Consider the following 21,862-nt stretch of genomic DNA (forward strand, 5'->3'; position numbering starts at 1 on the left):
ATATAACTGGACAGTCGAACAAACTAATAAAAATATCACAAAATTAAATTTCTGCTACATATTCACTGAACAGCACAACAAAATGTCAGAGGAACTCTGAGAGCTGTATAATAACGCCAAAACAATATCTGGAACATAAAAATTCCACAGTTTTGTGCCTATTCCTGGGGGCAAAGTAGAGACGAATGGTATTCTAGTTCAGAAGATGAACCGCACATACTTTCCTTGTATAGAAATAATACAAAATAGCATGTATGAAGTTAGTTTTAAGACAAATGCATAATATACAAATAAATAAATAATTATGTAAAATTCAATACATAATGTTGTGGTGGTTATTTCTTTCTCTAATTCTTCCTCAGCACTAAACAAGAAAATAAAAAAGTAATAATGGAATATTTGTTTAACGACACAAACTTTTTTAAATGGGATTCTTGATTAAGGGGTTACATACCTTTTATTGATAAAAATGTCAAGAAAGTTTGAATTTACGTAAAGAAATAAAGGAATGATTTCACTATAATATTATAATATTTTGGTAGTACACTGAAACCTCCATTTACGAACCAAACCGGAGGCTCGTAAACTGAATTAGTTCGTTAAAAAAGTGTTCGTTATTTGGAATTTAGTTCGTAAAAAAAGTTTGCTTCACATTCTTATTAATATTCGTTGGTTGAGCAATATTCTGGATAACCCTAACAATATGGGTATTTTTGGAACAGGATTGACAAGTAGATGCTGAAAATGGACAATAGGAACTGTTTTGAAATCCAAAGTGGCGACTTCCGGTTGAGCAATATTCTTGATAACGCTAACAATATGGGTATTTTTGGAATGGGCTTGCCAAGTAGATGCTAAAAATGGACAATTGGAACCTTTTCCAAGTTCAATATGATGATTGCCGGTTGAGCAATATTCATGATAACGAACAATATGGGTTCTGTTTCCGTCATGCACTCGTCAACCCCATCCCGAATATACCGTTGAGGTTATAGATGCGAATTCGATATACGAATATTGTTGAGGTTATAGAAAATTTACCTAAACCGGAAGTCGCCATATTGGATTCCAAAACGGCTCAAGACATCGATTTCCGTCATGCACTCGTCAACCCCATTCCTAAAATACCCAACTTATATTAGTAACAATTAATTAAGAATATATAAGTATATAACTTCATGCTGTAATGTACGAACTCAAACTTTCCAAAAACGAGTTCGTTATTTCGAATTTAGTTCGTAAAAAAGTTACGTAAATGGAATATTACGTAAAAAAAGAGTTCGTAAATGGAGGTTTCAGTGTACTTTTTTCAATACAATAAACAAGCATAAGATTATAAAAATAAATTGATAATAGGCGGCGTTATGGCTTTTTTCCCTCGAAACCCTTTTTTATTTAAGAGGTTTGCGGTCATCACGATTGGAGACCTAAAAACCCAAAACTCATTTTTTTATTAGTATATGAGTATTCCTCGTACCTTAACGATTAGTTGAATAAATAATATTTTTTTCCTGCATTCGAGAACGTTTTTAGTAAAAAAATCGCTGTTTTATGCTCTAAAAATTGTATTAAAAAATTCTCATCCATTAAACAAAAATTTATGAATAAAAAAGGAATTAATTACGATCAATTGAAAAAAACAAGAAAATTGATTGAATAGTTTTTCGGCAATCGTGATCACGGAAAAACCAGTTTTAGTAAAACGACATTTCTAGAAAATCGAGTTTAAAATTTCAAATTACCACTGCTCTTGGTAGAGGAAGCGCGCTTGGAAGCGCTGTAACTTTCGACTTATTTCTTGGATTTTTATAAAAATTTGGGAAACCATTCGCAAGGATTTGTACTTTCAGATAAAGTAATAAAATCGATTTCATGAAAAATGAAAAAGTAGTTAACCCCTTAATAAAAATATGCTTAGTTGCTAAATCAGACAATATCTTCTCACAAACTGAGATTCTGAGATGATCATGACTTTCATTGGTTTAGTTTTCGATGAAAATACACTGAAGAAAAAAAAATCAGTTGGGACAAGAAAAAGTTTTTTTCAAATAACTTTTTTTCCTCAAAAGTGCCCAACTTGAATTTTTGACGGTAGGTAGGGAACATAATTATCTATATTGGAACAAAATTTCATCCAAATCAAAAATGGTTTTTTTTTGTAAATCGACTTTAAATTTTTAAAATCGATTTTTTTTCAGTGTAGGAGTCAATGAAGAATTTTTTCAATATTTGTATTCGAAATTTTGACTAATTTTGTGAAAACCACTCCTACAACATTTTTTTGAAGGATTTGTCATTTTTAGATTACAGCCATTTGAAAAAAATTGGGAAAAAAGTTTGGCCCTTTTCAAAAGACAGTCTAGATCATTTTGGAAAAACAAAATATGCAAAGTGGCTTTTTGTGACAAAGTCTTCATGTACAGATAGTTTCATTAGAATCTGAGGGGGTGCTGCCAACTCTGAATACGATTTGGCGCGAAATTCGTCAAAAGCATCAATTAGAAATAAACGAGATTGGTTTTGGCATGAAAAATTTATCGGGCGGCTTTGAATTTGAATCTTGGGTGGGGATTCTTGGGATTCAACGGAAAGTTATCATTTGAGAATGAAAATTCGCATTACATACTGTTCGCGATACCTTATCTCAGATGAGGCGGACATAGCGTAGTAAGTAAATCGATTGACTTGTGGGCCGCTCACATGAGTTCGATCCCCAACCCCGCACATTGGGTTAGGGCACATAAAGATTTTGCCACAGAGATTAACCCGATAAAAGAGGCGAATGAATCAAACGGTAAAACCCATTATAGAGGTTTATAATATAAATAAAAAAAACCTTATGTCAGATGATTGATGCCAAGGAGCTTCCCATAAAAATGTGTTACTTTTAGCTACAATTTTTTCACTTACATTTTGAATTGGCATATAGTGCCAATTGGTGATTCAAGAAAATAAGTGTAAAATCATTGCAATCACTTGATACAAAATGTAAAAATCACCCACTGATAAATCTTCATGTGATAATGATTCATTTGACGAACCAGTTATCAGTGGCTTTTGACAGGAAGCTAATTGTTTTGTATTAATGCTCCAATTGCGATAAGCTGCAATCAGTTCCAAACTGTCACCGTATAAAAGCCACTAATTGGAAGCGCTAGATATCATTCAACAGTAAAAATCCTATCGATTAAATTATTTTGCTCTCCGAACCTCTTCAAACTAAAAATATGAAACTCACAGTTACTTTCGCCGTTATTGCATTGGCTGGCTGTGCCTTTGCAGGTCCTGTCGCCGTCAAGGACAACAACATTGGAGATATTGTGAACGTAGGAATCAACGTACAGGCAGACATCAAAACCGAAATCGACACCACCATCGTTAATGTGTTGGTCGCTTTGCTTACCAAGATTGGCAACCTGGATGTAGGTGCACCTGAATCGAACGTGAACGGAACGAAACCTGGACCGCCCCAACCCATGCCGTCGCCGCTGCCAGGTGTGGACGTTTTGAAGACTCTCGAGAGTTTGAAGGGCCTTGCCGCACTTGGAGAACAACCCAAGGAGGAGACGGAGAAAAATTTCAGCGAACAGGCTGAGAAGTTTATTCAGAAATTTTTGAATAAGAATTAAAGGTTCTGAGCAGTTCTCTGTGTCCTTTCGCACCTGATGCATTATTATCCAACACGTACCTGATTTCATAGTATATTAAACAAAATCTGAAGTTTGTATATAGTACAGTAATAGAAAACAAATATAACGTTTCACAAACACCACATTGTACACTTCTTACTGTTTAACGTAAGGACATTACATGTTTCGGCATGTGAGATAATATCATTGCGTGTATCATCCAATCTAAGTTTCTTAAAGTGAGCATAATATTTTTATGTTCTCAAATGTAAATTCACCTAAATTGCGAAACTTCATCCATATGCGTGTTGCAAGATGATAAGTTCAAAGATCATTTCAACTGTGTGAGTAGTGCATTTATATACGGTATCATATAACTGCACATTGAATCGCGCTTCGTGACACGAGCTTCCGAGTCGACAACTGGATAAAAAAACGTGCGTTTCAGTTGGAAAAAGTTGCTCTTTCTTAGACGTGACAAGAGAGCTAGACCAAAGGCAAGCATGAATGCCGGAGCAATAACAAACTGGAAAAGTCGTATCAAATCCTAGGCATGCGCCGTTTTAGAAAAGCATTTTTCTACTTCATACCAATAAACTAGGGTTATGAGCATATTTTGGTTCTGCTGGGAAAGATGCCGCACTATTTGCGGTAATTACTTGGGATGCATATAAACTGAATTCAATAACTTTGCTTCGTTTCTAAGAATCAGTATAATAACAAACATAGCCACAAAATGGAGAAGTTTAGCATAACAAAAATACGAATCGACTGCCCCAATTTTCATATTATTTTTGTCAATGCATTGAAGAAAGATAGCAGACGCTGCCCTAACCAATGATTTGAAATGGCCAAGGTTATAATGGGGATAGAGTGAAACTAAGCTTATTACCCGAAATGTGTGAATCTAAATCATAAAACGAAGAAACAAAGCTTATGCGAACATGTACAACAACGATTGCGGTGGTGAATGGATGATGAAACTTTTGTGGCAGCAAGAGCTAAAAACATGGAACAATGTGCACGTGCATTATGACTCACTATAGCATAGTGGTAATGGGGGTCCGACAATGTCGGTAAGCACCCAATCTCTCAAATGACCACGTTATTTTGTTTTAGTATATTTTAAGGTGCACACAAGTTTATTAAACAATTGTTTTTTCCCGTTCCTATTGACTATGCATACTATATCCGGCTAGGTTGAAATGTGGCGTTCGTTTCCACTGCGTTGGACGTTATGTTGGATGTAGAGCTATAGGACACGAAACATTCTGAATTGCTGTTTCAGTAGATAGAAATGCAATTAATTTTGTTGGTATTTTGAAATGCATTACAAATGATCTGCCCCTAGTTTTGAGCAAAAAATATGAATAGGTTTTTGGAAAAAAAAGTGTACTGTTGGGATAGGGGTGACATCAATTGGGTGAGTTAAGACTTGTGGGTCGCTGTTGCTATCAGAAACTCAACAAAAACATTAACAAACTATATCTTGCTTTGCTACTTGTTAAAATTTTCTGTTATTTTAACTACTAACAAGACCAACTCTATAACGTAAATGTTACAAAAATTGCATTCTGCCATAATCTTGTTATTTCGTTTCGGTCGGGGCTTAGATGGGGGTATATTTGTAATTGAATACGAATGTCTGGGATTACTCGAGATATTCCAATAACATTGTTATCACATAAGCAAAGCCACGGCACTACAATCCCTTTACGACATTTTTGCTTGGACATACTTCGCAGTCAATATTTAAAGCATTGTAAACAGGGGCGCAGCCACTTAATGGTTGCGCCACTGTTTACAATGCTTTAAATTTAAAATCTAATTTTTTAAATTAGAATTTTAAAAATATTTTGCGCAATACAAAATATTTTTAAAAAATATACCGCGAAGAATAATACCGCCAATGCCTCTTATAAGTAAATCGTTCAGGCTTGAGATATTACTATTACTGTTTGCTTCCCATTAGCTAGCTCAGACACCGCCAAAATTTGGTGGTGTATAATACTATGGGGAAGCATATTGAAGTCTGCCCTCAAAGCAGATGCTACCGGCAAATCTCACCGTTGATGGAATTAACATATGGGTCATTCCACGTCAAATTTACAATAAAATTTTTAATTCCTTCCAAAATGTTTTCTTGCATTCTTTAGCGTAAAATGATTGATGCGTATTTTTTGTTTTGGCTGAATTTGATATTTTTCCTAGTTATTAGTATTTGAACTTTTGAAGTTAATAAAATTGAACATTTTTCTATCGATAACTCGGAAGCGTTTCGACATATAGAAAAAATATGAAATAAAAAAAGTTTTGTTTTCAAATGAGATTACCGAATAAAATCACAATTTTTTTTAACTTATGAAATTTGCAACTATTTGAAACAAATTGATTTTTTTTAAGTTGGACCATTTTTTTTACTTATTATTTTCTTTAGATATTAAGAATCATGTTGAAAAGATTGTGTAACAATTTGGGTGTTGATATCAAAATACTTTGCGATCTATTACAATTATAAACTTAAAACAAGACTAAGACACTAAATGATCGGCCCGTTATACTTAAAATATCTCGAGTACCATTCTGAAATTTTCATGTAATATTTTTAATAGAGTCTTAAATTTGCAGAATGCGAGTCATTCCACGTCAGATCCACAACTAAAATTTTAGTTACCTCCAATTCTTTTTGCATTCTTTGACTAAAAATTATTGACACGAATTTTTGCCTTGGCTGAATTTACTATATTTTAGTCACGAGTTTTTGAATTTTATTAAAATAAAATCTTAAGTTCTATAACTTTAAGGGGTTATACACAAAGTTGTGGCGTAAAAGTGAACTAAGTTCGTGATTTTTTTAAAGCGTTTTATGCAAATTTTATTTGAAAAAGCGAGAGACAGTTCGTTAGTAGCACTATCGAAGATAGAAAAAACAAGTTGAATTTAAAAAAATATCCAAGGTTGTCGGAGTTATGGCCCATCACCCCCTTGAACGGATCCTTTTGCCAAAAAAAATTTTTTTCCTGCATAAAAAACATGTTGACCAAAAAATTTAGTTTTGTGGTGTTCAAAATTTTAAACGAAAATTCATTGCAAAGAATCGAAATTTTTTTTGGTGGAAAAGGAACCATTCAAGTACATGAGAAAATAAATGCAAACAATTGGAAAACAAGTTTTTGAAAATCGGATGACTAGTTTTTGAGATATCACGTTCATCGCAACGGTACTTTTCAAAAAAAACTCTATTCCGAGATAATTGCGTTTGAAGTTTGGTGTTAACTTCATTCGTGGCAGAACCATCGCACTGCAAACTACTGTAATTTAAAATCTAGCTCTCCGATCTGGATGAAATTCCGCACAGATATTTTCAAAAGTATGTACTTGCAGAATATTACATAGAAAAAATTCGATTTTTTGAGTTTCCACTTTGTATATAACCTTAATAAAATTGAACATTTTTCAATCTCTGATAACTCAGAAACTATTAGATTTGTGGAAAAAAGCATTAAACAATAAAAGTAGCGTTTTTGCATGATCTCACCGGATTTTTTTGTAATATTTGTTTTTGTTGTGTAACTTATGTGTTCTGCAAATATTAACAGCAAATAAAAATTTTTTGGGCAGCTCAAAAAAATTTTTTTTTTTAACTTTATCGATTAATTTATAATTATATCGAGAAGATCTTGTGAAAATTTCAGAATCGAACTTGAAGTATTTTACGAGATATTTTAATTATAACAGGCCTATCACAAGGCGTTCAGTGTAAAATTGCCTTGTTTATGTTTATAATTGTAATATCTCGCAAAGTATTTTGATATTCACTACCAAATTTTTACACAATATTTTCAATGTTGTAAGCTCATTTGAAAACGCAACTTTTTTTATTTATAATATTTTTTCCATATATCGAAACGCTTCCGAGTTATCAATGATTGAAGAATGTTCAATTTTATAAACTTCAAAAATTAAAATACTAATAATTAGAAAAAAATATCATACTAAGCCAAAACAAAAAATACGTGTTAATTATTTTTAGCTAAAGAATGCAACAAAAATTATGGATGGAATTAAAATTTTGGTTGTAAATCTGTTGTGGAATGACCCATATATTCCTTGTTTGAGGACATAGCTTGTCTCAGTGTGTCTGGAAAGGTGCATAGTCACCGGTCTTGTTCTGCCGCTTTTTATATCGAGGAATGAAATATGTAGTTTTCCATAATAAGTCTGATGGAGACGCGTGGTAGTATTTGATTACCTAGGGTGTGTAATAGAGTGATAAGAAAAAAATGACCCCTATCGGCCCACCCCTGATTCAATTCCTAGCCACGCCATGAATATTTGCTACAAATTTGAAGCAAAACGTCACAAGTCTAGCTACCGGACCAACGTGCCTGAAGTTTGTATGGGATTTTTCGACAATTCACGTGGAGAAAAACCATTAGCTTGCATTTTCGCCGCCAGGTGGCACTGTATGCATCGTGTTATCACTGTAAGTGAAACTAAGAAAGATAATTTAATTGTCTACAATTTTGTCGAAGACTGCTAGTCAATCTGGTTTTGTTGAAAGAAGTTATTCAACTTTTAACGAAGTGATGTCTGAGTCAGTTTTGCATGGGGCCTATCAATGCATGGTTGTGTATCAGTACTTGATTCCCACGAACTGTACATTTTTGTGAAATAATGGTTAGGTTTAGCTCAATAGCATATTCAGAAGAATTATAGTAAATAATACGAGTCATGTTTTGCTTAAAAGATTTTAGTTCCACATGTGGCCGCATAGAGGGCGCCAATACTAACTTTTAAACGAAGAGAGATAGAAATTTGGAGTCCTCTACAAAGTTGTAGAACAAGCATTTTTCAATATATCTTTCGAACATATTGATGTTCTATCTCTCTTCTAAGAAAAGTTAGTAGTGGCGCCCTCTATGCGGTCACACGAGGAACTAAACTTTTTTAAGGAAAACAAAGCTCGTGTTATGTACTGCAATTCTTCTGAACGTACTATTGAGCTAAACCTAACCATTATTTCACAAAAATGTATAGTTCGTGGGAATCGAGTACTGATACACAACCATGCATTGATAAGCCCCATGCAAAACTGACTCAGACATAACTTCGCTAAAAATTTAAAAACTTCTTTTAACAAAGCCAGATTGACTAGCAGTCTTCGACAAAGTTGTAGACAATTAAAATACCTTTCTTAGTTTCACTTATAGTGATAACACGATGCATACAGTGCCACCTTGCGGCGAAAATGCAAGCTAGTGGTTTATCTCCACGTAAATTGTCGAAAAATCCCATACAAACTTCAGGCACGTTGGTCCGGTAGCTAGACTTGTCCGATTTGCTTCAAATTTGTAGCAAATACTCCTGGTGTGGCTAGGAATCGAATCAGGGGTGGGCCGATTGAGTTTTCAAAAATTTATTATTTTTCTGGGCAGTCTAGTGTGTAAAAATCAAAATTATCATCAATTGAAGTTTGTTTAAAAAATCAGTTTCCAAATTAGCTATGTGGCAATAACCGAACAGAAATGAGTTGGGTTATGAAAAGCACGGAATGCTAGAATGAAGACTAGTTTATGATGTGAAATTCTAGCCAAATCGTCTTGGAGCACGACACGGTTATCTAGATGAGTTTATTGTCGCGACTTCCAGAAGGTTATTTCAATACGCGTGTTATAAATTATGACATCACATCAAGTGCAGTTTGCTATTGTATTTCTTCTAGACGATTAATATTGTGATGCTCACTAAATCATAACAGTCTAATGGACTTGTCGTTTTCGCTAAAACTCGCAAAGTTGAGCAATTTACATATTTTACTTGTGACTCATAATGACAAATTATAGTCTTTCTTTAGAGAGAAAAGATTATTATGCAAATATAATTCGCATAGCATCAACGCATCACAACGCACTAAAGCAGATGTTTAACCAGAGTGTTGGGGCAAGGACAAATTGTCCTAACTTTAAGAGTATAGTGCTTGGATGCCTCCTTGGGTGCATATGTCGGATCTTGTTCAACTCAACGCTTTCTCTAGAATGCATGATCCATCCACCTAGATTTATCGTATTGGACAAAAGTAGTTATTTCTGTGTGTCTGTTTTAGGCGTCTAGAGGCTGAAAGGTGCATTCAAAGTTTTTCGATAAAGGATTTCGAAGAAAATTCAAATGCGTCATAATATTCAGATATATACAAATTAGGACCGATTTCCTCATCCTTGTTTAACTTTTGAACCAGGCTTGTGGCTGCGATCCATTCACTCTCGCTTAACTTTTAAGCTGCAATATATCCCGTATGTATAAAATGCACAACGCCATTTTTCCAGCATTTATAATGTCCAGCGGAGCATGAGCATTGCATACACACAGTACATTTTGTGGTTAAAAAAAGAAATCATTAGAAAATTGAATTTTCGTGATGTATTTTTAACCAATTTTCAATCTATGGGTGTTTTTTATTTCGATTATAGAGGCTTTAACCTTATGGTCATTCGCATAATAGGTGTTGTAATTTGTAGGATTTGTTGGAAAACAGTGGAGATATTGTACTACAAATTAGCGTCCCGACTAATTTTGAGGCTTGATGCTAGGAGTGCTAGGAGCATTTCATCCCAGTAACCTAGAACCAAAGGAGTGACAGTGAGTGAAGAATTTAACTGCCGTATAATTTTGAATCGTCCTATCTTTGTACGCTCTCCAGTTTGCCTGACCGCTTTAAAATTTGTGTCACATACCATATGTACTACAAACATTAATATTTACAAGAAAAATTGTAGTCGAACGTTAGCAATTTTCCAGGATTCCTACATGCATTGGCTGTTTATGTGTAGACTAGACTAGACATGCCAGGAGTGTTAAGAGCATTTCATTTCCTCAGTTCATTTATTTGATAGGACACAGAGCTTGACAGTGCCAACTTCATTGCATTAAATTTTAACAATTTTGAAGCTAGACCCCTTCAATTTAAAAATATTTAAATGTGAAATTATGTTTCTTGTTAAAATTAAGGGGAACAACTATGCCGCTAACTGAAATCTTGGAATATAGTTTGATATACTAAAGATATTAAATGATTTTTTTAGACTAAGGGGAGATAAACAATTTTATCGACCAAGAATACAGTTTGGCATTTTTTTTAACAACACAGAGTGAATTGAGCAATTAAAGTCAGCAAAAGCTGTAAATTTTACCATAAATGGTGCCTGTTGTTACGAAAATCCCATTTCGCGTTGCATTGTTACAAATTGCCTGCCAAACAAGCCACAAAAGCAAAGGTAATTCGTGGTACTACATTCCGTAGAGGGACTTGACCTTCCTTATCGACACTCAAACACACGACGACTGGCCAGTTCCGTGCCCAAACCGCCAGAACAAAAATAAGTCACACCCAATGTCAACCGATCTATGAATCTTTTTAGCACTTTTGTGATTAAGAAAGTTCCAAATTATACATGTGAGTGTAGACATTTTTTCACGTGGCTATACGTGGTGCACTTCCAAAAAATTACACAATTTTATGCCATTCGTAGAACATAAACAATGCACATAAAATTTAAAACCAGTTATAAGTGTTTCGTGGTCGCCCTTTACTATGAATGTCATGCAGACACGTCATTCATTCTTCATAAGCAATTATTGTTAAAGAGCAGATAATTTTTCACATCAACGAGTAGCCCGACCTGACACTGCTCCATCGTTTTCGCCACATTAATTATTATAACTGTTGGACTGGAGCGATGACGGTGACATTGCACGATGCAATCAGCACTCCAGGGAGTGTACTCACGGAATTCTAAAAATAATTAATATTTGAAAAAATGTGACGTTCTGCATAGTTTTAACTAAAGAGACAAGAACGACAAAGAGACCCCATGTTGCGTTTGAATTTCGAATTCAGCTTTAAGCGCCAGCCCTTCTACCATGGAAGGCGTCTCTGTCAGACAGGCAGCATCACTGATCAAAACAACAATGAAATGAGAATTTTGATCGAATCATTAAATACTAAATTTGAACACGAAATGTCGATTTTTTAAACTGTATGCATAGCGCCAAAAACAATTGTTTGTTTGGGGCTTTATAGCTATAACGTCTCTTGATTATTCTAGTCTTTTTAGTTTTAACAACTGAACAGCGGTTCATCGAAAAAAACACCGGAGCGCCTCGCCAACTTTCAGGTGCCAGGCAAAGTATTATGGGGGATCACAGCACCACAGGACACAATTCAAACCACACGTTTTAATGACAGTCAAAAGCCAGATGACAGATTTTTGCTTCAAGGTATGGAATTGTTGTCCAGCTGCGCGACAAAGTAGTTTTTTATGTTTGAACGAACAAACTGCCTATGGAGAAAGCTCTACTCACAGGTTAAAATGCAAAAAATAAGGGGAGGTGTCATTCTTTCCCCTAGAGAATGAACAACATTTTCGCTGTGACCAATTTATGTCCCCCGCGTTGACACACTCAGACGCCTTTGTCTCATAACCAAAGGCACTAGAATGCTATAAATTTGCCATACAACTAGAGGTATTATACGGTCGTCTCCACGCTGAAGTCATCAAGTTCCCCTTTGTGGGCGAACTTTAGTGGAGAGCGCTTCCCGCAAAAGCAGCTCACGGGGTGGATACGGTTAGTGCAGTTTGTCGTTTGCCTAAGACGAGCTGTGAATTATACCATTGTTATGGGTGGAATACGCTTCGTACTGGAAAATGTTCCAGTTTGAGAGCAATTTAGGTTAGACCTATGACTATTATAGAGTCTTGAACCCATTTTCACCTTGTGTCTATTGTCATCCTACCAATTGACACCACCAGCAACGCATCGCGTATAGTAGGATGAAAATAGAGGCCCACGGTTTGGTTCCAAACTGTGAGTTATTATTTCTAAGGAATAATTTCTTTGAGTGATATTTTTTTATTTTTTATTGTGGAGGTTTTAACTTTAGAGTCATTTGCCTCTTTTCCGGGGTAGAGAAATCTTATTAGAAACATCTCTAACCCTATGTGCGGGGTTGGGAATCGAACCCAGGTGAGTTGCGTACAAGGCAATCGATTTACCAACTACGCTATGCCCGTCCCCTTTGGGTGATCTATTTACTAGATGTTTGAAATAAAAACAAATGCAAAATTTACTCCCAATAGATTAACAAATTGGATAAAACCAAATCAATGCATTCATAGAGAGTACAACATCTAAATTTTTAAAGTTGGAGTTGTGTGTTTCGCAATCATCTCATCAGAAACTAGCACCAACTTGGGACCAGTTATACGATAAACCCAAATTGGCAACAGTTAAACACTAAATCCAAACAGTCGCTCAACTTGTGTAAACGCCTAAATCAACTGGCTGGTCTCGAGCGATGGCATAAGTCTCGACAGTAGAGTTGTGTTTTGTTTCCTTTCCGTCAATTCACACTGGACACTCAGAAGTATTTATACGTAGGCCACTAAACAGCGATATGCAGTTTTTTTGCTTGTGTTGTCAAAGTGACGGCTAAGACCATGTGGTCCATCTTGCCAATGTGCAGTTTGTATGGGATACCCTTCTCTTTTTTTTGCGCTCTCATTCGCCTCTTCGTGGGCTGTGACTAGAGCAGAGAATTGGCACGATATTAAATTTACATACAGCAAAGCAATTGAGAGAATTTTAGCGGAGAGAATTGTACGTGGAGTTTTGTGTGTGATCACTAGAGTCCCCTGTCATACGCCATTTTCCAGCACAGCACTTTTTAAGTTCCAAATTACTGTATAAATCTTGAGGACGATTGATTGCTCCCGGATTTGCGCATTGCGCGTAAAATGTAAGGATTGTTTTTATAAAAATGTTTTTATATTTTAAGGCCAGGTTCTTCCAAAAAACCCTTTTGTTTAAATTCCATCTATTGTTCCAAAAATATTTCAAAATTAAACTTTTTACATATAATAGTACATATATTGAACAACTTTAAAACATTTTTTAATTTTTTTTTATTATGGTAGCTCTGAAAACACCTGCTCAAACTCGTCCGATTTGTTTGGTGAGTGTCATCATTTCTTGAAAACGAATCATCAGGAAAGCAAAAAGCAAAAGAGTTTCAAATTCAGTATTGTAAAAACTTTTCGCAGTCCGTTTGCTTTTGCGCGACTCAAACTAAAAATATTTTATTTTAGTAACAAGTAAACCAAACCCTTAAATCTACTTACAATAATTTTCACGGGTTATTCTACTGATAACAAGGTTATGTCTCTCCTTACGCAGTGTACCACCAATAGCAATCTATTTGCCCTATCTTAATCGCCTCGCACGAGGATCTTATGGGATATTGGCCACACGACAAATCACTTGTTGCTAAAGCTGGAATTAATTGGTGTTAACACTGTTCGATGGAATTCACAGAACACTTTCTTAAATATAATTATTACCTTGAATAATTCAATTTGTAGATTAGCACTAAACACGTTAGATGTAGCAATCAATGCAGATTAATTTCACTTTTGTTTACATCTAGGTTTTCTCTTACATCTAATGATTTCTGTTGATGCAACGCCTTATTTAGAGGCTGACTTTTTAATGAAGCAACGATTCTAGAGATCGAGGGGCTAGATCGTACCTATCTTAACACCCCGACCCGTATTGCCTATCCATGGTTGGCCTTACTATCATTTAGAACATCCAGAAGAGCCACCTTGATCACTGGTCGTTGTAATGTTCCATTATTAGTTAGCACGTCAACTTTACGTACCTGGCCGTCTAGTCCTGGGTAGGTCTTTATTATACGGCCTCGCAACCAACCGTTTCGTACAGTTTCGTCTACCACAATCACTAAATCACCTTCCTGCAATGATTTTTGTTCCGAAAACCACTTGGTTCTTCTGGCGATAGTTGGAAGATAAGCTTGAACCCAACGCTTCCAAAATTGGTTGAGTAGATGCTGTAAGAGTTTCCAGTTTGTTCTCAGGCAGATTGATTCATGTGCTGGAGATCTATTCGTGTTGGAGGCTCCGCCCGAGCTCATTAGGAGGAAGTTGTTCGGGGTTACTACTTCCTGCTCTGGCGTCTCCAAAGGTACAAATGTAAGCGGATGTGAGTTGACGATCATCTCTGCTTCCGATAAAAGCGTTGTTAGTCCCTCGTCGTCCAACTTGTCACGATGGGACAGTACTTTGAGGGCCTCCTTCACTGAGCGAACCTTTCTTTCCCATGCGCCACCCATGTGAGGGGCTGATGGCGGATTGAAGTGCCATTCTGTTTCAGCATTGGTAAATGCTGCGGCTATCGAACGGTTAATTGTTTTAATCTCTTCAGACAGTTCTCTCGCTGCACCTCGGAAATTGGTGCCATTGTCGCTGAAGATCTGTTGAGGTGTCCCTCTTCTAGCGATGAACCTTCGGATAGCCATTTTGCAAGACTCCGCAGATAATGAATGCACCACCTCCACATGAATGGCACGCACTGTGAGGCAGGTGAACAGTGCCACCCAGCGCTTATGGTTGCTTCTTCCTCGTTTCACTAGTAACGGTCCAAAGTAGTCCAATCCAACAAATGTGAATGGACGAACATACGGAGTGACTCGTACCTGTGGGAGTGGCGCCATCCTTGGCTCGATCGGCTTAGCTCGGTATACACGGCACCACATACACTTCTTCACGATCTTGTTCACGACTGACCGTAGTTTAGGAACGTGGAATTTCTGTTGCATTTCGTTCATCACTGTACTTTTGTTAGCATGACCGTATCGTTGATGAAATCGTAGAATGAGCAATTCCGTTACATGGCTCTGCCTAGGTAAAATCACCGGATTTCGGAAGTTAAAACAGTAGTATGCGGCCTTCGGATCTATGCGACTTTCCATTCTGATGATGCCATCTTCATCTAAGAACGGAGATAAACCTTTTAGTGGGCTAGTCTTACCAAGGCGTAAACGCTGGGCAATCGGCAAATCAGCATTTTGTTTCAGTACCGCAATTTCCGTCTCAAAAGCTTCAGCTTGCACCATTCTCCACAAACTTTTCTCTGCAACTATATAATCGTGCTGAGTTAGTGAAACGCTCCGTGATACTGGTAACGCTCTGTCGTGTGAACGACATTTTCTCGCAAAATGATGTAAATACGCAAGTCGTTTCAAGAGATCTTCAAAACGAGAAAACTTAGAAAACTCGACCAATTCTCGGTTTGACGTTCGCCTATGTACGTGAAGGTTTCGTAGTTCCTCCGTCGCCTCATTTAGATCAAGCTTTCTCGAAGGCCAGTTTGTTTCTGGCAAATATAAAAAATCAGGCCCACGGAACCAAATGTTCTGAGCATCGAAACTTGGTCCGCTTCCCCACTTTGTTGCATGATCGGCAATATTCATCTTAGTTGGTACCCAATTCCATTCCTCAATCGTTGTTTCGGCAAGTATCTCTGCGATTCTGAAGGCTACGTATTGACGATATTTACGAGGGTCTGCCTTGAGCCACGATAAAACAGTCGTCGAGTCTGTCCATAGAAACCGTTGCTGAATAGGTAAATTGTGATTTTCTGTTATTGTTTTCATCAGCCGAATTCCCAACACTGCGGCGTTTAGTTCATTTCTGGGAATTGTCTGCGGTTGTAGGGGAGTAACCTTGGCTTTGGAAGCTACCAGTATACATCTTGGGGTGTTACCATCTATGATACGAAAGTATGCAACGCAACAGTACGCCAGCTCACTTGCATCTACGAACACATGGAGTTGCAGTGACTGATAACTTTGTTGTCCATAATTAGGAAAATAGCATCTGGGTATTCTCACACGATCTAGTTCTGGTGCAAGTTTTACCCACCGCTGCCAGTTTGTGAAATCGTTCTCTTTAATAGGTTCATCCCATTTGATTCCTGATCTCCACACATCCTGTATGATAATCTTTCCGTGAATTGTATAGGTGGCAATTAGTCCTAGCGGATCAAACAGGCTCATGACAACTTGTAAAATTTGCCTCTTGGTTGGAATAATTTCGCCCGTTAGTAAAGGTTGTAGATCTGATCTAAACTGTGCGGCGAACACGAAGACATCTTCGTCCGGAATCCACATTATACCTAGCACTCGTTCTGCTACTGTTGTTTTTTCTGCTGAAAAGCTTTTTACAGCATTCGTCGTCTCTACACCGACCCGTCTCAGAACCTGATCTGAATTAGATTGCCAATTCCGGATTTCGAAACCAGCTTTACTGTGTACTGTACGCACATCCACTGCTAACTTTGCCGCCTCTTCGATGGTGTCTCTGCTGTCCAGGTAGTCATCCACATATGTGTTATTGATGATGGCAGTCGCTGCTTCAGGATACCGTTCTGAAAAATCTCGGGCATTTGTGTTTTTTACATATTGCGCTGAGCACGGAGAACAGCTTGCCCCAAACGTAGCCACATCCATGATGTAGATCTCGGGCGTGGAATGTTCATCGCTGCGCCACAGAAACCTTTGTGAGTGCCGATCTTCTTCTCGAATCTGTAGCTGATGAAACATTTGGCGAATATCGCCCGCAATAGCGTACTGCCTTTGTCGGAACCGACATAAAACAGATAAGAGCGGAGTCAAAAGATCCGGTCCTTTTAGCAGCTTGGAGTTAAGCGAAATTCCATTAACTGTTGCAGCTGCGTCCCATACGACACGTATCTTGTTTGGCTTACGAGGGTTACAGACTACTCCCAAAGGCAAATACCACACACGTTGGTGGTCTGTGTTGCCTAGTTCTTCTGTGGTCGCTTTGTGAGCATACCCTAGTTCTTCATACTCAGCAATCTGGTCAGTCACTGCCTTCTGCAAGTTCGAATCTAAACGTAGCCGGCGTTCTAAGCATTTGAGCCTACGCACTGCCATCGGGTAACTATTTGGAAACACTACTTTATCAGTCTTCCAGAGCAATCCTGTCTCGAATCGGCCAGATTCCGTCCTCCTTGTTGTTTCCTGCAAAATCTTGCGGGCGCGTTGATCCTCCGTCGACTCCGGTACGGCCAACGTAGTGACTCCCAAATCTTCCAGGGCAAAGTAATCTTTCACCAAATCATGAAGTTTTCGATCATCAGAGCAGTTACAGACATGAATCATGACTCTGTCGTGTCCCGCTGTTTCGTGCCGACCTCCAAACACAGTCCATCCCAATCGTGTCTTAATAGCTACCGGTTCTTCGTCTCGCCTGTCTCTCTTATTAAGAGGTAACTTAAGCCTCGCATTGTCAACTCCTATCAGGATTCTCGGTGCAGCCTCGAAGTAGCTTTGGATAGGGAGACCTCTCAGGAACGCAAATCGTTTGGATAGTTCTTGATAATCCAGATTTTGCTTCGGGAGACATAGATTGTCTACTGTTCGAACATTTTGCAGAGTATATTTAGATTGACGATCAACTCCAGATATGGTTAATTGCACTCTTTTTGAAGACGACTCTTTCCTGCTTACATTGCTAGTCCATTGGAGACAAAGTGAGCTTTCAACTCCTTCCAATCCTAATTCATCAGCGAGACCATTCTCCAGCAGCGTTAGATCCGATCCATCGTCCAGAAACGCGAATGTAGAAACAGATCTTTCGTTGTTATGTAGTATTACCGGGATAATTTTAAAAAGTGAAGAAGGTAGATTATGGCAATGTGCCGATAAAACCGCTGGAGCTTGTTGAATATTTTCTTCATCTGCTTTCGAAGTTTCTGAATGCAGTAGTTTATGATGTGGCTCTGTGCAACCGTGTACACCACATGGTTGCTTAGTTCTACAAGGCCACTTACCATGTCCGCTTAGACAACGCCTACACAATTCATTTTGCTCCACAAACTTAAGTCGTTCAAGAAGAGTAAACTTGAAGAATTTGTCACAGTTCCGGATTCTGTGATCAGTGCACTGACACGCTAGACATGGTCTCCTCTCTCTATTTTGGTTTGAATAGGTAGCTGTTAGTTTCTCGCCTGGCTCTGAGCCATGTTCATTATCGGTAGAATGAGTGTTGACAAAGCCATCCTTCTCTTTCTTTAAACTGCGACGGGAGCTGCCGTCGGCATGACCATAGTCCGTTGGTAAACTGACCTGACAGGCAGCTATTTTGATCGACGACGCATAATCACTGAATGCTCTTAATGAAGCATCGGAAATGCGCTGACAATGAAGCCCCCACTCCAAGCGCATACTAGGTGGTAACTTTCCTACTAGCTCCATTAGCAGCATCGGATTGGAGAGATGGGCTTGTAAATTGGACGCCTCGATGTATGTAACTAGGTTTCGCACCTCTCTCCCGAATGTGACTAGCGTTTCAAGTTTGTTTACGTTCGGAGAAGGAGCGGAACGTATTCTTGAAAGCAAGCAATGAAGCAGTTGCTCCGGTCGGCCGCATTCGTCTCTAAGTGTGTCAATTATTTCCGGGATTGCTGATGGAAGAGTGAGGATACTCTGGACCTTCTCTCTCGCACTTCCTATTAGGCTTTTCTGTAGCCTCGCGAGGTTTTCATCAGGCTGTATTCCACACATAGCCGTAGTTGATTCAAATGAGCTTAAAAACATTGGCCACTCTAAAGGATCACCCGAGAATTTAGGCAACTCTTTGCTGACAACGTAGCGTGCTGCAAGCTGTTGCGGACTGATGAGACCGTCTGTTGGCCATACGGTATGCGACGGTGGAATGTGTGCTGGGGCAGATTGTTGAGGCACTGGACAGTACTCCGACGGGTTTGATGGTGGTATTGGCTGTTGCACTATAAATGATGGATTCGGTCTAATATTCATTTCTGTGGGATGATATTGATTATTGGGCATCACCGGTGGTTGCCGCCTATGCATATGTTCAGGTGCGAGTTCGGGTATAGATGAAATAAAATGTCGCTGCGCTCCGTCCGATTGCGCATTTGAGGGAAAGGATACGCCCTTTGGGACCGACCCTGATGGTGGCGCTATGACTGCGTGGGAAGGCCACATAAGATATGATGGCGGAAGACAAGCTGCTGATTGTTGTAGTGTAACCGGGATATATTGTCGTTGATTTGGCATCATTATAGGCGGGTCGATTGTGTCTTTAACATCAGGCAACGACGGAAGTGTTGTTACCATCGGTATCATTGGAGGAAGCATGGGCTTCGATAAACCGAATGAAGTACTGAGTTGAAATGGCTGATTTCGAACCTGAGGCATCGGTGGCATATGAGCTTGATTCAACTGCAATGAGCCAGATTCTTGAATTATTTGATGTTGTTGGGCAGCCGAAGGGACCATCTGTGGGCGAATCGGTATCGTACCGACTGTATAAATAGGCTGTGACACTGGAGCGGTGTAGCCTAGAGAGTATTGTCCGCCGGGAAAGAGTGGTCTTGGAGCTATTCCTGCTGCTACCGAGGACGCGATAGGCGTGGAAGTACTGGCAACTGGTTGGGTAGCTTTTCCATGTTCTGGGTTTTGCTCGTTTACCCAGTGGTGCACGTCAACTTGGCTTCGCCGGCTTCTGAAACTCCTCAGACTTCCTCCTTCCTTTTCTGCCTCAGCCTCAATCTCTAACTGATGTTTCTGGGCTAGGAATTCTCGGTCCTTCTGGGCCTGTTGGTCCTCCAAGGCTTTCTTCTCCTCTAACTGTTTTAATCGTAACTGAGCACTTGTTGATCTGATCGATGTGATCGAGCCACAGAATGTCGAACAGTTATTACAGCTCCATGAACGGTTGGCAACTGATCCCGTCACACCGGCGCAGCTAAAGTGCCACCATGTGTTACATCTGTCGCAAGCAACCATATTTTCAATGTGATCCGGACGGTCACATCCTTTGCAGTTATAGGCTACTTGCTGCATTGTACCATTGCTAGAATGCATGGTGGTATTGTTTGCTCCTGGGGCGCTCATAACTTGTTATTTTTGAGTTTGTAAAAACTTTTCGCAGTCCGTTTGCTTTTGCGCGACTCAAACTAAAAATATTTTATTTTAGTAACAAGTAAACCAAACCCTTAAATCTACTTACAATAATTTTCACGGGTTATTCTACTGATAACAAGGTTATGTCTCTCCTTACGCAGTGTACCACCAATAGCAATCTATTTGCCCTATCTTAATCGCCTCGCACGAGGATCTTATGGGATATTGGCCACACGACAAATCACTTGTTGCTAAAGCTGGAATTAATTGGTGTTAACACTGTTCGATGGAATTCACAGAACACTTTCTTAAATATAATTATTACCTTGAATAATTCAATTTGTAGATTAGCACTAAACACGTTAGATGTAGCAATCAATGCAGATTAATTTCACTTTTGTTTACATCTAGGTTTTCTCTTACATCTAATGATTTCTGTTGATGCAACGCCTTATTTAGAGGCTGACTTTTTAATGAAGCAACGATTCTAGAGATCGAGGGGCTAGATCGTACCTATCTTAACAAGTATCGAATTGGCTCTGGTCGGTACAACAATGAAACATTTCCACCGAGAAAAAAAACAAAATGGCAGACTTTTTAATTTTCGACCCTTTTTTGAATTTAAAAAAAAAATTAAAAAGTCTGTCATTTTGTTTTTTCTCGGTGGAAATGTTTCATTGTTGTATCGACCATAGACAATTCGATACTGAATATGAAATTCTTCTGCTTTTTGCTTTCAGATGATTCTTTTTCAAGAGATGCTGACACTCACCAAACAAATCGGACGAGTTTGAGCAGGTGTTTCCAGAGGCGCCATGATAAAAAAATGTTTTTAAGTAGTTTAATATACCGTAAAACGGGGGAACATTGATCAATTTTTTACAGTTTTTCGAATAACTTTCTTCAGGTAGGGCAGCTGACCCAATAGTTGTGATAGCAGCTATAGTTGTGATAGTGATGAAAATTGGTTGTTTTTGATCATTTAAATAACGTAAAGGCATGAATATCAGTTTGTAAAATTCATATTTCTAGTATTACTTAGAATACTCCAAGAATTAATGCAGTAATAGTAAAATCCAATAAAATGCTTTTTCTTTGCGGACTACAATACGACGGTAGCGCGCTAACTATTTCGCTAGCAGGAGTAGTTTTTTTTATGCTTATAGCTAAGTGAAAACTAAACCGATCGTGCATATGTTTACTTATACTTTTTAATAAGAAGTTAAACTGTACTTTCAAATATCTAACGGTATTGTTTTGACTAGTGTTTCGAATAAAAACGTGTATTACAACTATTGGGTCTGGGTAACCTACCATGTCGGTATAATTGTAATAGTAGAGCTAGTGTTTTGCTAAGTATATAACTAAGTGAAAATAAAACCCAACATGCATATTTTTACATATGCATTTTAATGCTAAGTTA

The 21,862-nt window shown here is 38.1% G+C and overlaps 2 protein-coding genes across 5 annotated transcripts in view; both read right to left on the reverse strand.

Moving 5' to 3' along the window:
- The window catches only part of LOC131685111 (uncharacterized), a 75,835-nt gene that overhangs the window by 42,550 nt on the left and 11,423 nt on the right, over positions 1 to 21,862 (reverse strand). The gene's annotated exons all lie outside the window — the stretch shown is intronic.
- LOC131679471 (uncharacterized) lies at positions 14,242 to 20,400 on the reverse strand. Its single transcript, XM_058960201.1, has one exon. It carries the CDS (start codon positions 20,398 to 20,400, stop codon positions 14,242 to 14,244), a length of 6,159 nt encoding a protein of 2,052 aa, XP_058816184.1.

This window comes from Topomyia yanbarensis, chromosome 2 (genome assembly GCF_030247195.1).
Source record: "Topomyia yanbarensis strain Yona2022 chromosome 2, ASM3024719v1, whole genome shotgun sequence".
In the NCBI taxonomy this organism is placed as follows: Eukaryota; Metazoa; Arthropoda; class Insecta; order Diptera; family Culicidae; genus Topomyia; species Topomyia yanbarensis.

What these genes read in the sequence shown, in the direction of transcription:
- LOC131679471 (XM_058960201.1), bottom strand. Translation starts at nt 20,400, where the DNA reads ATGCATTCTAGCAATGGTACAATGCAGCAAGTAGCCTATAACTGCAAA.